Genomic DNA, 20,422 nt, shown 5'->3' on the forward strand with positions numbered 1-20,422 from the left:
CGTGCCTATGAGTATGAACTCCTAGCCAGTCCTTAAATGTACAGGCAACATTGAAATTGTGCATCATTTTAAAGGCCTTCAACATGGAATCCACATAGCCGTCAGATAATACACTGAATACAACAAATACGAACCAAAGCTGTTTGCCCTTGTTGAAGTTTATTTGAGTAGTTCTTTACATAATGAACAATATCACAAAGCATCTTTACATTTGCAGGGTTTAATATAAAGGAGTCGTTTCATATCTAAAACACATCTTTCTCCAAGTAGAGACGCAGAACAGGCCACTTTTTTCATGTATAAGCTGGTTTATGTTGCAACAGAGTTAGCCTGCTTGATTGTCTGAAATACATGTATGACACAGCAGCAGTCTAAATTGCTCTTGTTTTTGCTAAGGACAGGTCTTAGCAGTTCAAAGTGTCTGTTTTTCTTCATAGGCTGTATGTTGACTGAATAGACCGAACTCCAAAAGAGAATGGGTGAATGTCAGTTTAATGCATTTTATGTACTGCAGTACAGTGCAATATATTTAATGTTGCGTACTGCACTGCACAGCTGAAATATGCATCAGGTGTTGTTACCCAGCCTTGTCCACACCTTGCTTTCCATCTTTTTCCTCATGGAAAAAGTGCATTAAAGTGGCTCTTTATGCTGTACTTGAAGCACAGAGGATTCTTCAGGTAACAAATTTAGACTCAGTTAAGACCACCTCTTTTTCCCCAGAGCTCTTCAGCATGATCATTCTTATAGTAATAATAATAGTAATTTCTCTATATTTTTATTGCTGTGCTGTCTCCTAAGTGTGTTTTATGATGATGTCTCATATCTTGATGGTAGATAACCTGCATCAGGGATAAGTGCATGACCCTTTGCTTGCTTGGTTATGTTTAGATGTTTGTTTCTGGACTGTTTGCTGATAGATGGCTGAGATCTGAATGGTTCAATACTTGCTTGTTTATGTCTGGGTTGAACGGAGCATTGCTCTCGTCTTGGCTCATATTGTCTAGGTTTGTTGAAATGTCTTCGCTGTCATATTGCACATTTAAAATGCCTGAGTTAGCTTCTTCTGGGTCTTTGTTTGCATTCTTTGCCTCTCCTGCTGAAGCCATATGTTTTGTCCCATGATGCTGTGGTGAGTCATGTGTCACATCTCTTATTTTTAGCATATCTCTTTCTACCATGTCTTGCGCTTCAGTTTCTCCGCTTACCGAGTCAGTGTTTGTCTCGTCTGTGTCTGTTATTGTAACTATTATTTTTATTCCTCCAGTCGCTGAAGGTATAAGACTTTCATGTGGTACCTCAGGCTCTGTGGTGACAGTATCTGGCCTTTTACTGTTGGAACATTGCACATCTGGTATTTCTGCCACTGTGTTTGAGACATCTGGGTTTATCATATTGGGCTTGATGGTATTTGACTTTGCTGTGCTGAGGGTTTCTGCTTTAGATGCATCTTTACTTGCTGTGTTGTCAAATGCTACACCCTCAACTATGTCTGTTCTTGTTTGGTTTGAGTTAGGCTTGTCTTCTTGTGGAATGACAAGTTTTCCATCTAATGGCTCTGGCAGGTCTGGATATCTGAGAGTTTGTCTTGTTTCCTCTGGTGCTTCTTGTTCTGCATTTGGATCAGAAATTCCAGGTTTCTCAGAATTTGCATTTTCTATACCAAGATCTTTTCTGTTTCTGTTCAGGTCCATGTCTGGAGTCTCAAAAACCGATACACTGTTAATTTTCTCTGGTCCAACATTGATGCTCTCTGGCTTAGCACTAGATTCCTCTGTGTCTACAGTAACTCCATCTAGATCAACACTTATTCCTATGAGATCAATATTAATGTCCTCCAAACCTGCACTGTCACTTCTTTCTCTGTCCTCGTCCACTTGGGATTCACACTCCCTCACCATAACAAAATCCTGAAATGACACTGACTTGCTGATGGGTTTGTCCATCTGCTTTCCATTGGTCTTTACAGCTGGAAATGTGTCTTCTGTTGTCGGTGTGGTTAAAGTTAAAACATCTGACGGTAAGCTGACTTTGGGTTGGGGCTCTTTACCAGACTCCTCCTCAGCTTTGCTGTAAAAGCCCTGTGTGCCATGCAAAGTGGAGGTGGAGGCATCATACCCACTGAATGCCTCATTGTGATAGTAGACTTCCTCAGCCTGGGGCTGTGCTCTTCCGTGATTCACCTGAGACAAAAATATCCAGTGAATTCATAAGTTTATTCCATGAAGGTATTTGTGTTTTATGTTTTTTTGTTTTTTTACCTCACACTGGTACAAATAGCCTCTCAATTGGAAACTTTTAGAAAACTTTTGAAAATTCCCTCAGTCACAGTGTCACATAAGAGCACCAATAATATGGCCTGCTATCTGCAGGTACATAAAGTTATTTGTGGCAGTGAATCGGTACTATTGTCAGTGTAAACTATTCTAACAATATATACTGTTCTAGGCTATCTGTGTGGCACACGTCACACAGACACATACATGTACATGTTCTAGAGCCAATGAAAAACAGTACTGTCATCAACTCTAGACTATCTACAGTGTAAGAGCTAAAACAGTCACCATATCTTCATTGCATTTTCAGTGACAAGTTGAATGAAGTGGTTTTGGAGTTTTATGTCTTATCAACAAAGAAAATACAACGAAGATCTTTGTCCTAATGGAAATTTAACAGTATTCAACCCATCAACAACTTACCAGCTGAAACCATCTTAGACTCTTTGCAAAAATTTAAGAGATACAAACAGAATTATTAACTTGCCTTATCCAGTATATTTTAATGTGAAACTTTAAACCATGTTGACAAGATACAAATTGCCAGCATTGTCAACAAATTGAACAAAAAGCATCTGACTGGCAGGGTATGTGTGCTAGTGTCTTACCACATTTGGGTGCTTGCCCTCAGCTACGTTGGCACGGTTGGCAGGGTGCTGTCTCTGCCTCTTCTTTTTCAAAAAGTACACCAGAACAAACAAGGCAATAGCTAGCAGGATCAGACAGACCCCCACCACGCCCCCTGTTCTGCCCACTGTCCCACTGCCATAGGGGTGCCCCTCTTCCAGTGGGCCCTGCGGAACTGGGTTATGGGGAATGGAGTAATTAACATTTCTTTTCTATAATTTTCTATTTGGTCGTTCTGAAGTTCTTTTGAGTGTAAATGAATTATACAACTCAGATGTACAAAAGCAAAGTGTACCTGGCACTCCTTTCTGTAGAACCTCAATGTCAACCACAGCTTTAACAACATCTCCAGACTCCTGGTCTGTAGCCAGAACCTATGATGGAATGTCCATAATCAAATTCAGGAATTTACATATTAATTTTATAATATCCTTAATGGAATAGGTTACTCAAAAACCTACTGTAGATGACAATAACTAAAAATAGACAGCAAGCAATGAGCAATAAGCAAGGGACAGCATGCTAATAGGTGTCTAAGAGGACTGATTGACATGGATATAAAATGAAATGTACAATAAAGTTGGATATCAAAGATAATATGATGAGTGATAAATTCTTATTATAATATTATCTCCCTTTTGTTCCTCTAATTGCCCTCTTCTTTAAACAAGCACATTATTTCTTGTAGCAAAAGCCCCATTAATTAGTGTGTAAAGTGTAGAATAAAAATAATACTATAGCTACAGACATTTCAACTACAGGTGAATTTTTTGTTGCACTGTAAGGCTGTAAGAGAAACAGTCAACATTTCTGCAGTAGCTATTTCTATATATGCTTACAAAAATAAAAGAATATGTATGCTTTTCATTTTTTAAAACAGTCGTATGGAAAAGTTTCATTGATTATATAAAACAACACTTAAATATTTTGCTTTATTTTCCTCTACACATTAAATTCAGTAAATAAATAGTGATTGTGCAATAAAGCAGCATTATTTAAATTTTGTTTCAAATTGAAAGAAGTAGTTTTTCATAAAACTAGAAAAAAAGTAGAGTTTTTCATACATCACATGCACAGAGTAAAACAGAGGGTCGATGTTTAGGTCTCAAATGCAAAATTTACGTTATACTGATAAAGAGATGATAACAACAGTAGATAAAGCCGCAGACATGTCCCTTACCAAGTTTTGACTCTTACTTTTGTTTTGACGTTTTTTCAACGCACTTCCAAATGTACAAAAAAGTACAGCTAATATTACAAAATGTTCTTTTTCACATTGCATGTAATTCCACCACAGAGGACTCCCAACTCGATTTTACATAGTGCAGCATTACCATGTCCAGAAGTGCGTTTTCTATAGAGTGTACAGGATGTGCTAACTTATTTTTACTGAGAAATACTGTACATGCAATTTGACCAAAGTGCCCAAACGTTTTCATACAACTGTGTGTGTGTATGTGTGTGTATATATATATATATATATATATATTGTAGCTTTCACACAAGTCGTGGTGCAAGAGAGTCCATAATTGTGAGTCCAAAAATTGTGTGATTAATTGTGCAGCCCTAATGTCTAAGAGCTTCCATTAACTTTTAACCAAATCAGCATGTTTGGCCAAACTATTCCATTAAGGATAATAACTGAATAATCAACCTTCTTTAAGGGAGGGAGATAATTTAGTATGGATGAGCCAATGATTAACGTGCTGACCTCCAGAGAGTGTTTGTGGTTTGGCTGCAGCTGACTGGCTTTGGCGATCAGAAGTCCCTCCTGGGTAATGTAGTAGGATTGAGAGCTGTTAGAGTCCGAGGTCAGAGAATACTGCAGCTTTGGGTTGAAGCCCTGTCAGGCGCAAGCACACAGATGGAGTCAAACATTCAGCTGTGTTAGACTGAAATTCTACATTATGTGCAGAGCTGTGGTGTAGCGTACGTCTGTAAAGTCTCGGTCAGTGGCCTCCAGTATGAGCAGTTCATTTCCATAGGTGTTGACCAGAGTGGCAGGGCTGGTGCTCTCACTGACAAAGCCATGGTATGTGGAACGGCTGAACTGAGGAGGGAATCGATTCTCTGCCACAACCCGCACTAGTGCTGTAGCAACTGAATACTTCATAGGATCATCTCTCTGGGCAGCCTGCAGTGAGAAAATCACCTCCTGATTGTGTTTTACATTTTTCCCTGTTTCTGTCTCACGGAGAGATATGGCAAAAATACAAAATCCAGCTTTTCCCCAATATGTTAAACTCAGCAAATAAATAAGATTATGCTCTAAAATTTGCATAAAAATGTTATATTTACGCAAGTTCTCAAACAATAAAATGACATTTGATCGGGGTATTCAAACTTTTATTTTTAAATAGTGCTGTGGAAAGCTATGAATACAAATGGTTTTTTTTCAGTGCTTGGTGTAAGACTCTGTCAGAAGAAGCCAATCAGCTACTTATAACTGTGCGTTGTTTTGTTTACAGGCTCTCTGTAATTGGTCTAAATCTTTTTTTTTTATTATACATGCAGTTGTTCAGTGTTCTGGAAGTGCTGGCAATATCCATGATATACTCAGAAAGCCCAGAGTGACATCATTTATCATGATAGTGCTGACACAGTCATACTGCCCACTCTTACCCACACAGATACTCTCAAACTCACCATAATGTGCAGTCTAAGTGTAGGTGTCAGCAATCTGTTCTCAACCCGCTTAGTAAGCCTCACTTCCCCTGTCTCGCTGTCAATCACAAACCGCCCATTATCAGCTCCTACACACACACACATATTACCATACCATCAGAAAAGATTACTGTTCAACACTGTCACTTATACACTTCATAACACTGGTTGGTGTTGTATTCCAAACCTGACAGGATTGTATAAGTGAGGGGTGTTCTCAAGCCCTCATCACCATCCACTGCTAGAATTGGGCCAGGCAAGAAATCCAAGACAACGTCCTAAACAACAGAGAGTGTCATTAGTAGCCATATATCTTACTACTACGTGCAAAAGAGAGACCCTCCTTATATAAGATAATCCACTTGCATAAGGAAGGGAAAAGCTGAAGGAAAATAAGAGAAAACAACTGCAAGACCTGGCAGACCAGGGCAACCGTCGCCATCAGATAAACATTTCTTTAAGCTTTTAACTTTGAGAGAGAAAATCAATCTGAAAAAATCCACAGATGTTTCTGTCCATCTTTCCACTGTGAGAAAATGACTGAACACTGTGGGCCTGAACGTATGTGTAGCTGATAAGAAGCCCTCACTGAAAAAAGAAGTATAAAGAAAAGATAAGCAAAGAAGCTGAGTGATGGACTGGACAGCCCAGAGTGCAGAGCTCAACATCACTGAACATGTTTGGATTACGTTTATATTGATAAGCATAAAATGCAACTAACGTCTGGACTCTGGCCTTTGGAAGTGTGGAAAAATATTCCTGTAGTTTTGTTGTTTGTTGGTTTTGAAAAATTAAGAGCAGTTCTATCAAAAAAGAATAGTAGGCAAAGAGTAGAAATAAAAAAAAACATTTTATTTACTTTTTGAGGCTTCTATGTAATTTTCTGTTAAGTGTATGTTTTCAGCTTTTTCTGACACTGAAAAATGAATAACTTAATAGCTGTTTTGACTGTACAATAAATAAATGAAGAGTGGTCTCTGACTTTTGTACAGAACTCTACATGGTCATAACAGATCCAGTAGTTTAGGTCAGTGTTTCTTTGTTGTGGTCATAGAATGCACCTGCCTCCACAGTTCAGTGTTTTTGCTACTTTAGCACGCCTGATTCAACTCACCAACTAATGAATGTCTTTCTTTAACTGAACTTGGTGTCCAAAAGTAGGAACATTGTGTTTTAGGCAGGACAGTGATGCTCCATGATTTGAATTTAGAAACTTGACTTAAGAGAAAATACAAATATATGAAGTGCAAATCATGGCTGTCATATAAAAACATGTATTTCCTCTTTTCTTTTTAATAATTTGAGCACAGCAGCTGCTTTTCACATTGAGTGAATATTTAATGATGAATACAAATGGTCCAAAATTGCTTTAAATGAAATCTTGTTGTAATCTTGTTATAACATTGTTGCCTTTTCCTGTAAAGTTACCATTTTGGAGATGCTTTTTTTAACACTGTTGAAATACATGAAGTCCAATGAATGTATATCAGAGTGTGAGGGCGACTCCATGATCCCGTTTCCCTTAACTCCATTACCTCGTCTTGCTCAGTAATGTTGACTGTGTATAGAGGGTTGACACAAATGCTTTGACTGAGGGACAGGAGTTTGCATGGCTGGAACTGTGGGTACTGGTCATCTCCATCAGTCACATTGATGGTTATTGTGGCTGTTGTGTTGTAATGCTCTTTTGTGTTCATCTCCTGTAGCAAATTTCAAAAAGACAAATAATGTCTCTGTTACTCCACAGCTGTGCCCAAAGCTATATCCCCTATTCCCCTGCCTGATCCACTATTCTGGAGTCTCTCTTTGTAATGCTGTCTAAAAACATATTAAAGATCACAATTCCTCTTTACAAATCTCTTACAATCGGATTGTGCTCTGAAACAGGAAGTGTACAAACAATGTACCATCATAGATATGGAATGCCCATAAGCACTGTGATGAATGCCATGGAACATGACCGCAGTCGCAGACTGATAAGCAAAGCTGTGTAAAATTAGTTTTATTTACTTGAATTACAAATTCGGTTCCCCATAATTCTGCTGTATATAGTGCTCCTGGGTTTCCAGTGTAGGGAAAAGGGGTTATTCTGAGCACCGTGCATACAATCATCAGTTATTGTTATCCTCACTAAAGCCTAGAACCAAGCAATTAAAGAGTGACTGTGCATGTGTGAGGGGAATTACCACAGCATATAGATGCAGCTGAAGCTGAGTTTTAGTCTCATAGTCCAGAGATCTGTTCAGAACTATTCGACCACTGTTGGGCAGATCCACTCTGAAATAACTAGCATCAGGCTAGAGAAAACACACACAAACACATATTATCGCTCTCATAAGGGTGCGTGTGTATGTGCTGGGGTAAATTCATAACTCTTTAAGATTGCATGAGCTATTTTGGGGGTTACAGGATGGTTATCCGAAACGTTGACGCAGAAAAGCTGATGGAAAATAAAATCTGTAATATTAACATACTGTCAATTACAGTTTAAAACTGTAATTAAAGCCAAATTAGATTTTGTTGTTTCATTTAATTATAGTCAGTAATGACAAAAATAAAGAAGCACTAACCTGCCCTGGTACACTTTTCAGTGATTATTTGTTGACTCATATCATAACAGTTATTAGTAGTCCTTCCTTTTTCTTCTGAATTATAATCATGTTTAATATTATTGGGGTATTTCCATAAAATATTTATCATGGCATTTATCACATTATTATTATGCAGATCAGACTAAGACTTTAGTGACACAATGGAAAGAAAAAATGCTGTTAAAATTGGCAACAAAACAGATTTCTTTACTGAATATGTACAATGATGAAATATTTGTTTTGTGTTTTATTAAGACATAAATGAGATATCACTATGATGATATGAATGCTTTCTATGCACATTTTTACATTTGTATTGCTGCTCCACTTCCTACTCTCACCACCCTGTATATGGTGATACACTGTTTTTAAGTTAGGTTTCCAACCAAGTGATCATGAAAATATTTAGAGAAATCATTTCTTTGGTGACCTGTTAGCTGTGCCCAGTTTGTATGTTGTAGTACATTTGTGACAATTTTTTTGTAATTTTTTTCATAGTCAGACCCTCCTGAGACCCTCCTGAGACCCTGCTAATGAACACACTACAAACCCCAGAAATAGACTGTAGCATGTGGAACAGTATTGCTTTTAAAATGTACACATGAACACTAGCAGAACTACACCTTCTGACGAAAAAGTAAAATAAAAATATCGTGACTATATCCAGTACATATTGCTCCCTTACCGATGTCTCATTGATGCCATATATGAGTGTGTCTCCATCTGCATCTGTTGCCCGAACAGTGAATGCTATGGAGTTCACTGTAGTCAACTTAACAAACAGAAACAAAGCAGAGTTAATGTAGCCTACAGAAAATATTAAGAGATTCAGAATGAAAGGTGAATGTGGCTAAAGCACTGAGAGATTTTGGCAAATTTAACTGGTAGCATGTGTCTGTGTGTGTCCATTACCTCACTGATTTCTATAGGCTGGATGGTGTCTTGTAGAAACTCTGGTTTGTTGTCATTTATGTTGAGAATCTCCACTGTAATTCTGTGCTCACTCTAGAGATAACATTGTTTAATTAGGCATGTATATATATATATATATATATATATATATATATATATATATATATATATATATATATAGTACTGTGTGAAAGTTTTAGGAATCTAAGCAAATTTTTTAACAATTTACCTCAGCCATGAGTTTATCACAATATACATTAGAATAAAGTCATATTCATAATTCAAATAAACATAAAAACAATAAAAAGTAACAAGAATTTCTTGGGTCCATATTTTTCCTTGATGTCTTCACAGCCATCGCAGAGACTTGTTAATATCATCAATTACATCATGAGCACAGTTTAATGAAGCACTGATTGGTCTAACCAGGAGTTGCTTTTTAACTACATATAATTAATTATTAATTATTAATTCATTTTCCATACATTTTGTTTATTCAAATATTAACACTTTTCTGAGCATATAAACACATACTGCACAAATAAATAGATTTATATATACACACACACACACACACACACACACACAAAGTTTTGCCTTTTTTTTGTTTTTAGGTGGGGAATTCCCTGAATGTTTCCACTGTTGTAAATAAAGTCATTCAGAGTGGTTTGAGGTGCCGTTTTAGAGAAACTTCCCAAGTCAGAACTGCCCACAGTGGTGGTTATAGGAACCGGATGTGCTTCTAAAAGCTACCTCACAAACTATTACATAAAATGATGCCCAGGACATTGCTTTATGACACCTTTGTTGTATGGTTCTAGTCAAAAACTGTGCCTGGAAGAGACGTACATTTAGAGTGTTGTAAGGAAACACAGTACCCAAAGACAATGTATTTGTGTTTTGTTATCATTTTTCTGCCTTCCACCCAATGACCGCTGGGATGGGCTCCAGCACCACCCTGCGACCCTGAGGGAGAAGAGGCTTAGAAAATGTGTGTGTGTTATTATTTTTCTGTCATCAACATTACAAATAAAATTTCAGAGCACACATATAGGTTTGCTCATCAGTTTGGATACCAAATAAATGGCTGTATTTGCTCCGTAGATATCATGACACCTGGTTTCTATCACATCCATTGCAGATTTCTTTGCAATGCATCCTTTTCCATCAAACCATTCTGAGTGGTTTGGTTTACAACAATTGAATTATGCTGATTTTTAAAAAAGAATAGTAGAATTCACTTTTAACACACATAGCACAATTTAAATCTGATTCAGATATGATACTTTAATGATTACATTTTTGAGGGACTGGTATTATATTGTTACAGATGGCTAAGTGTTCTTTACCTGGATGGCACCGTCCTCATAACAGCTCAGAGTCGCTATTAGAATAGGGCCATGCACCTGAAAACAGTGGAGATTACATGCAAGTGCACAGGTTTCATTTTTTGTATATTAATGATGCTTGTAATAATGATGTACTGTTACCTCTCGATCCAGAACTCGTGTAAAGGAGGAATTTAGTCTGATGGTCTTCCCTTCCAGCCAAAACCAGTCAGCATTTTCACCAGTGAGAGTCAGGTTGTGTTGACTGGCTGAAGGGTCTCCAGTGATGGTGAGATTGGCAACGAATTCTCCCACAGGACTGTTCTCTCTGACAGTAGCAAACACATCCTGCCCACCTTCACACTCACTGGCTACCAAACACACACACACACACAAACCTTTTTATATAACATTAAATTCATCAAGTTATGTTTGGTCCTGTGTGCTTCTGTTGTGGTGATGATAAATCTCTCCAACCAAGTCAAGACCACTTTTGAGGTCCACTTAATTGAACAACTAGATACACATAACTTTTGTTTTAATAAACTAGAAAATGTCAATTCTGACTATAATAATGTGTAAATAAAAATGAATAAATATTCTTTACCGTTTTGAAAAAGCACAAAGCTCTTTACAGATTTGCCTAAGTTGCTCTAATGTTCTGAGTCTGCTACCCATCTTTTTCAATTCGATGTACAATGACCACTACAACTGCTAGGCCATGAGCTGAATCCTGTTTACCAATTTATGAGTCATTGAAATTGATGTAACTATGGTATATATTTGTTTCTATACATATCTCTGTGTGTATATGTGTGTGTACCAGATACAGTGAGATGATTGACAGGTGACAGAAGATAATACAGCAGAACCGTTCCCCAGAAATCTCTTATGGTGACCAATCTGTTACTCTTCATCTCTAATAGTGCCTGATTGAGAGAGGAGAGACATACATAGTTTAGGTTCAGCAGGACTTTACACTTCGTCATACGTTCATGTTACACTTTCCTGGTCCTTTGCAACTGCACTGAGACAGTATGGTTCTTGAAGCTTGAGTGTCATATGTGTTTGTGTTAAATTGCTAATGATGTGATTCAACTAGAAACGTGCATTTCCTCAAGAAAGTGTAGAGTAATTGCACAGCTTCAGCAAATCCCTGGTGTTTCTAGTGTGTTGTTAGACTTTGGTGTTTCAGGTGGTTGCTAGGATGTAGCTATGCATTTTTAGATGGTTTTGATATATATTTAGGTGGTTTTCAATAGTATTTTAAGTGGTTGCTAGGGTGTTGCTAAGCAGTTCAAATGTTATTCCACATGGCTTTTTGGTATTGCTAAATGGTTGCTGTGTTATCTCTGAAGGTTGCTAGGGTGTTGCTAGGTGATTGCCATGGCATCCAAGGTGATTGCCATTGTATCCAAGGTGATTGCTATGACATTTTAGGTGGTTGCTAGGATCGCTAGTGTTCTTGTATCATTATGACCTAAGAAGGGGTGCACAAACATTTGCAACATGGTTCTGTCATTAATGCTTACGGTAAAAAAAATCAGACTATGCAAAAACCAATCCTCATGCTGTGTATACCCTACTACCAGATAACAATAACATTGCACATTACAGAACACTAATAATTGTAAGGTAACAGAAACTGCTGGTAATAAATTAGTTGGAGAAAGATGTTACAAGTTATGGACTATTGCATCCCTGATAGCATCACTGATGATGGTGATAATTGTTCATCATGTTGCATTGCTTATACAGTGAGTGGCCTTAAGTCACATGACCTCTGATGGACACTCTGTTTTCGCTTAAGACCCATTAATCCCTCCGAGATCCTGTTCTTCCCTTTCAGACAAGTAAACCTCCTCACATGCATGCACCCAAACACACACACAACACTCTAACAGTGTCATGCATTCATGCTGGTTTACCTGCTTATGTGGTCTCCCTGTGGATTTCTGTTATTCTTTCCTACAAATATAGGCCTCAAAACACTTACACTGACTGTCTTCCATATCCACACATTTGTTTCACTCATTCAGCACATAACATACAGTATTGAGCACATATTTAAATCACTTAAATCATAAAACAGTAGTGTGCTTCAGGTCTTGGCTCTGAGGTTTGTTTCAGGGTGTATACCAGAGGCACTCGTGACTCGTTTTAAGTAACAAAAGAGGATTATGGGGGGGGTGATTCAGTCATGTGTTTAAAAGAAAATCTCAACAGATTTTAAAAACATGCAAATCACACTAGCCATACCAATCACATTGTATTACCCTAGAAAACAGATAAAAATATGACCCAGCATTAATGTTGTAGGTCAGAATAAAAAACAAAAACTACAAAAAACAGTAGCATACACACTGAACTCAATAAGCACTACACAAACTATGGCCCAAAAATTCTAAATATATGAAAGAAAAAGAAGCCAGTGAGCTATCACTTCTCTAGACATGAAAGAATGGGAAAGAACACAAAATCAAGAGACAAAGACGGAGGAGTAGAGAGCAGGATGCAGGAACTGACAATGCCAAAAGATAAAATGAAAAGGTAGAAATATGACTCACCTATATCTCCTGAAAAGCATTTACATTCCTCTCAGGGTGTAGCTCTGCTCATTCTTATCTGAATCCATCACTGCTTTCAGAGTGTTCAGTATGGTGAGCAGGACTCCAGATCTGAAGTAAGACTCGTACCTCGTTTGTGAACTTGACTGCTAGTACATATGTGTACGTATTCAGGGGCAGTCAAAGAACAGTCTGAGGATTATGAATTAGTGTTAAAGCTCGGGGGCTCTGAGCCAAGAGGAGAAAACCAATGTCTGAGCCAGAGATCTAACCAATCACATCAGATATCCCCACAGCCTAACCAATTACATGACTTACCACCAGTCAAATAACACAGCTTTCTCATTCAGACCAATCGTTAGGCTTGTTCTAAAGGCATATACTAGGACCAAACAAGTGGCCACTTGATACAGCCACACACTTACTCATAAGTAGTGCAAAACTATATAAGAATAAAAATGGTGGAGGGAATGGAACTTTGGTATTAATGTACTTCGCCATTCTCTTGTAATGCATGTTACAGGGTTACAGGATGCATTCCTAACTTTCTCCCTACAAACACACATAGAGAGTGAAACAAAGGAATGAACACAGACACACAAACACACACAGTGATTAAGGCTGACCAGGCAATGAATGCACACAGTAATTAAAACAGACAGGAGATTAAGAGGCTGGAATAGCATCCTCTTTTCTAACAGATCAGATAAGAACTTCTCCACGTTCTCCACTGTGACCTTTTACAGCATTCACTTCCACTGGTGTTACCTGCAGCCGTGCAGGGGAGCCAGTTGCACTGGGGCCTGTATTGTGTGTGTGTTGGGTGGGACATGACAACCTAGTCACCAAACATGGCTATTGGAATATATCACTATATATTACACAAGTTTACACCAACAACTCTACAATAACTTAATAATAAACATAATTTATTCACTAGCTTACATTAGAGCACCTACATGATTAAGGCATATCAATAGCAAGGAAAAAATAAAAAGCAAATAACTTTTTCATCATCAATTCAGTAAAATTTTCTATTAGGTAGGTTTTTTTTTATTTGGGGCCAATATGATCCTAGTTACACCGCTGGACACCCATAACTTTTGGCCCTCAAACCACCATTAACATTGCAGTCCCCCACCCTCCAAGACAAAAGGTTTGGGCACTGCTGTTATTGTGTATTGTTCTGTATTTATTGTGTTTGAATAGCTTTTTTTAACTTTATTTTTCTCATTTTACAATTATCATTGGATGACTTCCAGGCGAAAAGACAGATTAATACAAGCATAAACAAAAACAACTTAAGAACAAAGGTTGTCTAGGAGGTAACCTAGTGTCCAATGGCTAACAGGACCATTTTACAAACATCAAGGGTTACACAGTAATATATAGACATGCATACATATTACCTTTTACGTATGGGTCATTCTATAGAAACATTCATTTTTGCATTTACAGCGTTTACAGATATATTACACTTTTAAAAACAGGTTAGGGTAACAATTTATTTATACTTTAAAATAAAACAATGCTATTTTAACTATTACATCTTCTTGAGTCATCAGTTTAGCAATATTAGTTTTTAAATAAATTATCTAGAATTCCAAGCACTACCAAAGTGCTTGTCCCCACAGTCATGTGTAAATACAAATAATCTATATATGACTATGAAATATACAAATTAAGTGACATAAAGAAAACAAATGCCAAATAAATATTATAAAATATATAATAAAAGTGGTTGTCCCCAGGAGTTGTGTCACTGGTGTTACCAAAAAATCTTTTATTTTGAAATAAAAAGCACACTGATGACGTCACTTGACTTGCTTTTATCTATTTTCTGAGGATCTATGAAAAAAGCACATGGTAAGTCCACTGCATCTTTCAGTTATCAAAATGTTCTCATTTAGCTCATGATTTCATATGAAACTTTTACCTGAAGTTACTGGTGTGACCTACTTTATTCTTAGATAAAAAATATAATACAAATGGATTAAATTACATATATTAGTGGATATTCCAAGACTGACAACATGCGGTTTGATGGTCTGTAGCAGGCATTTTGTAAAATGCATTTTTAATTTAAAATGTCACTGGTGTTACTGTCACTGGTGTTACCTTTCTTATGTGTATTACCAGTGATGATCAGTAAAACCAATGACACCTATGGATAGATAGAAAAGTGGACTTTTCTGTTAAATTACCCATATCCTCATCTTTGAATAGCTTATTGCATGGGTGTCTAACTTTATCTGCAAAGGGCCAGTGTTGGTTGCAGGGTTTTATTCCAGCAAAGCAGGAGCACACTGGATTAGTTCTTTAGAGGCAGAGAACAACTGACTGAAACACGTGGAATCAGGTGTGATCCAGCTTGTTTGGAATGTAAATCTGAAGACTCACCAGCCCTTTGTGGATAAAATTGTACCACTTTAGCTCATTTGAATGAGTGTACTATACTGGCTGTATTTTATTTACTCATGATTTGTGTACTATTTTCACATTTTTCTCTTGTCTGTTTCGTGCTAACACTGTAGTTAACAGTGTATTCTTGAGGGAACCATATTTCACTCCTCACTTAATTCAAGGCTATGGGGAAAAGGAGTGACAAAGTTTGATTGTTGATCGATTGTAAGATCTGCGTGAAACAGATCTATTCCCCTGATGTAAAGGAAAAGCTAAGCTATGCCAGAGTCTTGGTATTTTAGATGAAAAAAGTTTGTTTTGTTCATTATCTGCTCATTCCTACTTCTTATCTTACACCAGAGGCCACTAGAGAGCTTTTTATGGGTAAATGTATGTCCATAATGTTGGCATCTTGTAAAGTGTAGATTTGTGGTCTCCTTGGGACAAACAGAAAAAACTTAAGCATTCCATAATAATCAGATGCTAGCAGTGCGTTGAATACTTCTCCTATCTGATGTTCAATGTGTTTTGAGTATGACTGATAAGCACCTCTATCATTCAAGAAAACAAAGTAAGGGCAGATAAAGCAAACTACACCCAACTGTGAGGCTGTGTGTTCTGCAGGAAATATACTAGACATCTACTTCAGTAAACACAAACATGCACAAATGCAGAGTTGGATTCCACCCAGAACTGCACACTAACTATTGTTATGTGGAATTAAATATTTAAATGGTTCTTCTCTATGATTAAAAAACTGTTGTAAATGGTTAATAAAAGAAGCTTTAAAAATGGTTCTCTAAAGTTCCAAAAAAGGGTTCTACAAGTAATTTTTGGTAATATATGGAACTGTTCTGTTTGCTAGAAGTATATATTTACCAAATTGCAGTTTAAAAGCTTCAATGGATAATATAACTCCAAGTAATTTTGGGACATTTCTGTTCATCTATTCATCATGAAGTTTTGATTTCCCAAAAGCCTCCTTGCAAGGCTGCTCTGCATGGCCACATCTCCCATGCTCCCACGGCAGAGCAAGCCTAGCAGGACAGTACGATATACTATGACACCTTTCACATGAAGACAGAACCAAAGCCATGATTCTCACCCAAGAGCAGCAACTCTCTACTGAGCAACCACACAGACAGGCATATACATAAAACAGACCTCACAGGGGAGGTCACTACCAGCCACAGGCTTCATCCTGACAGTAACCCCCCACAACTCAATATAGAACAACACAGTTAACACATACACATGACTTAAACTAACCAGCAATATTCATAGAGGATGTCACCAGCAGGGCTCTGAAGGAATGTAACTGCTGCACAAGTTAACGTGGAACAACAAATTAAACTAAGAAACTGCTGAAGTCAACATCAACTTCGTACATTCACCATAATTTTGCTGTCTTTTCTGTAAACTTTGTTCAGCTTGGTCATTTTGGTTACTGTTGTCATCTAAATTCAATTCCAACTAGCGGTTCTTTTTAGTTGGCTGAGTTGGTTGGCTAAGTTTTGTTTCAGTAGTTCAGTAGCACATTTTTCTTGTGTAGGTCACTATTCTTTGTGCATACCAGTATGTCTGTCATGCACTCTTAAAAATGATGGTTTTTCAGGAGTTGTTTAGTACAGAAAATTGTTTTATAAAGAACCATGAACACTCAAACAACCCTTTTGCATGATTAAAAGGGTTCTTTGCATCATGGAATGGTTCTTCAGATCGGTGGAGAATGTGCTATAGATGATTATATACAGAACCTTTTGGAAAGGCTTCTATATAGCACCCAAAAAGATTCTTCTTTACCTTTGTTACAAGCTTGACATTGTAACAATCAAAAATCATTTTGAGTGCTATGTAAACCCCCCATTTTAAAAAGGTTCCATATAGAACCATCAATAGCACATTCTTAAGAACACTTTCATGATGCAAAGAACCCTTTAATCATGGAAATGTGGTTATCTATGTTCCATATATTTGTATTTCAGTTGGAAGGGTAAAAAGAAAATGAATAAAAAATAATATACAGCCATACTCTACTAACATGCTGTCGTTAAGTGGCTGTATTACTGTTACCTTTTTAGTGTTCAGGCCTTAAATTAGCTAAAGGGAGCAGACTGACTTGTTTAGGACTCAAAAATTAGGACTACTGACTTAGGACTCGACTTGAGACTTGCATGAGACTTGACTATCTTTGCTTAGGACTTGACTCAGGACTTGAGTGTCAAGACTTGAGACTTGTTACTTGCAACTTAGTGACTTGTTCCCGCGATAAGATAAAAGAACAGGGTTTGGAGATGCCTGTCTGTGGTTTTTAGTTGCTTTTTGATTGACCTTCCTGCCTTACTCATTTAATAAAGAGCATTTTCTGAGCTTCTCCTGCCTCTTCTTCTTCTTCTTCCGATTCTACTATATAATCATACATTTGCCTTTGGTGTCAATATAGAGTTTTTAATTCCTGTTCTAATTTTGGCAGCGGTGCAAAACTCTGAGCTTTGGCTCGTATCTAGGCCAGAAATCCAGTGCTGTTTTTTTCTCTGGAGGAAGACCTGGAGAATCCCCCCACCACAAACAAACAACACATAGCTGGAAGAGCTTTCCTACCTGCTCCACTCAACGGTTAACTAAAAAGGGCAGTGCATACAGTTTGACCACTGCGGCCAATTCTTTGACCTTTGTCCTGCTGTGGTCCACCACTAAGCCACCTCACCTTCCAGCGCTTTTAATTCAACGCAAGAAACCACAGCTGGAACGCGTTATTTTCCCCACCCATATTCAGACAAGCCCCGCCTTCTTTGCGCGGATTATCTAGTAGTATGGCTGAACAAGAGCCATGTAGGCGGGCTGAACGTGCTTGAGTGGGAATAACTAGCCAATCCTGACACAAGACGCCAAACACGACCCAATCCTAGCAAGGGAGGCGTGGCTTGTCGGAAAAAAGGTGCGAAAACAACACCACTCCTGCTACCAGATGGTTCTTGTTTCTTGGGCGCGTAAATTCCAGTCAGAAGAACAGCAAAACACCGTGTCTGACATGTCGACGTCCCAAAGAGCACATGTCCCTGGACTGATGCTGGTGCAGTCGTAAAGGGGATTTTGCTCTCACTGATACCTTCTGCAGGATTCATTTTATGTTTTTAAGAAAAAAGGAAAACTTCTTTGTTCTCCTTCACAGTTTGCAGTCAGCTGGTGTGCAGGATGGAGTTCGCAGTCAGTCAAGCTCTTTTCTTTGCTCAGCTGACTTTGTTAGCGCTTTGCTCGTCACTGCAAACGAAGGCCGACGCGCAGCTTCAAGACAACGATGAGAACGGTGAGCTCACTGCTAAGGGGGATTCCCTCCTGCACTTCAGGGGAGAATGCAGTACTGAGAAAGCGCATGGGGGAAGTTTTGTGCTGTGTATACGCAGCGGGGCTTTCGCACATCACTAACGTCACTGAGTGGTCTCAGGGAGAATTAATGCAGAGTCTATATTTGTGATATAGTCTTCATGCACGCAGTTGAGACAACGGTGAGATCAGAAGATTCCCTCAGTTTCATTCAGTTGCACTGAGGTCTCACGCACCGTGTCACTATTTGACCGGAGTGTAAAAAGTTTGAACACCCCACCAAATCACGTTTTGTTGATTTTCTAAGTGAAAATAAGTTTCACTGATTTAATGGATTAAATGTGTATTTTCTCTCTCTCTCTCTCTCTCTCTCTCTCTCTCTCTCTCTCTCTCTCTCTCTCTCTCTCTTTCTCTGCCTTTCCCCTTCTAAATTTCTTTCTCTTTCTGTTCTTTTCCCCCTTTAATTCTTTTAATCTCCTTTTCTCCCCTTTCTTCTGCTGTCTCTCCTGCCCCTTTACATTTATGTCTCTCTTCTTTCTTTCTTTCTTTCTTTCTTTCTTTCTTTCTTTTCTTTCTTTCCCTGTTCTTTTTCTTTTATCTCATTTTTTCTGCCCCCCCCCTTCTCTTTTTACATTTCTCTCTCTCCCCCATCTATTTCTGTCTTTCTATCTCCTTTTCTCCCCTTTCTCCCTTCTCTCTCTTTTTCTTTCTCTCTCTATCTCCCCTGGTTCTCTTTGTCTCTCAAATACACTCTCTCTCTATCTATCTCTATCCTTCTCTTTTCTATCCTCTAATGTTCTCTGAGCTCCTGCATGGTTTTCACACAGACATTCCTCTGCATGTTGCGACAGTGTGCGTGCATAATGAGTCATTTGTGTGCAGTCGAGTCAGTAACTCATTAAGTCTCCATTCTAATGAGGACAGGAAGCCATTAAGGATCATCTTGCTGAGTCACTAGCTCTGCTCTGCATGTCTCTTCCTTCTCTGTCTGTTACACGCTCATACACTGTCTCAAACACTTCATTGATGCGTTAAAGGCCTTAAAACAATATTACCTTCCACAGCAGACAATGCAGTCTCCGTCATCTGATTTGGTGAGATTAAATATCTGCACCAAACAGCTACATTACTGCTACACACCATAATTGGTGAGTGTGAGAATCAGAAACAGCTGTTCTTGAAGAGGATTACATGCTCATAAGCACTCAGACTCTCACACACAATTGAATGTGTGAAAATACACAGCTTAAGCTGGGAGAATGAAATGTAGAAGGTCCTGTAGAGACATTGGATTTGGAAATTTACAGCTTGTCCGGCCTGAATGTGAGGAAGGAAACTTTGTGGATGATTCAGTTTCATCGCCTACTACATGTTTAGTTGTGGAAGTAAAGAATGCAGCTGTGTACACATGCACACGCACACACACACACACACACGCACACACGCACACACACACACACACACACACACACTGTGCGCACACAGAGTGCTAACCCAGCCTGCATGTCCTGTGTCAGTGGAGAGAAATTAAGTGTTGAAACATGAGAGGAGCTGTCACTGTGGACTCTGAAAGCAGCTCTCTGCTGTTCTCATTTAATATCCCTAGAGAGATTGAATGTGTGTGTGTGTGTGTTAGTGTATGGCATGGCTACATGCTGATGACAGTATCAGATTTGTGTCCTGAAGCATCCATTAAAACAAGTTTTATGGTTTATTTACAGGAGTTTTAC

At 38.2% G+C, this 20,422-nt stretch overlaps 2 protein-coding genes across 3 annotated transcripts in view; one reads left to right on the forward strand and one right to left on the reverse strand.

The window, feature by feature from the left end:
• Window positions 1–138: 138 nt before the first annotated feature.
• On the reverse strand, window positions 139–13,137 carry LOC108438448. Of its 2 annotated transcripts, XM_017716282.2 has the most exons (16): window positions 12,966–13,137; window positions 11,222–11,327; window positions 10,561–10,769; window positions 10,420–10,476; window positions 9,071–9,163; window positions 8,844–8,930; window positions 7,754–7,864; window positions 7,103–7,267; window positions 5,755–5,845; window positions 5,550–5,656; window positions 4,837–5,037; window positions 4,615–4,746; window positions 3,199–3,277; window positions 2,885–3,078; window positions 2,700–2,720; window positions 139–2,183 (listed from the first exon to the last, which is right to left on the reverse strand). In XM_017716282.2, the coding sequence occupies exons 2-16, from the start codon at window positions 11,313–11,315 to the stop codon at window positions 888–890; spliced, it is 2,937 nt and encodes a 978-aa protein (XP_017571771.1). In that variant the 5' UTR covers window positions 11,316–11,327; window positions 12,966–13,137; the 3' UTR covers window positions 139–887. The 2 variants fall into 2 exon arrangements, with proteins under 2 accessions (XP_017571771.1, XP_017571857.1); XM_017716368.2 differs by lacking the exon at window positions 2,700–2,720.
• A 5,214-nt stretch (window positions 13,138–18,351) lies between these two features.
• The window catches only part of LOC108438363 (kielin cysteine rich BMP regulator), a 48,589-nt gene continuing 46,518 nt past the window's right edge, over window positions 18,352–20,422 (forward strand). Inside the window, exon 1 of the mRNA XM_017716170.2 lies at window positions 18,352–18,675. Within this exon, the coding sequence (XP_017571659.1) occupies window positions 18,564–18,675 (112 nt within the window). The 5' untranslated portion in view covers window positions 18,352–18,563. The remainder of the gene's footprint in view (window positions 18,676–20,422) is intronic.

The sequence above is a fragment of the Pygocentrus nattereri genome, chromosome 7 (assembly GCF_015220715.1).
Source record: "Pygocentrus nattereri isolate fPygNat1 chromosome 7, fPygNat1.pri, whole genome shotgun sequence".
In the NCBI taxonomy this organism is placed as follows: domain Eukaryota; kingdom Metazoa; phylum Chordata; class Actinopteri; order Characiformes; family Serrasalmidae; genus Pygocentrus; species Pygocentrus nattereri.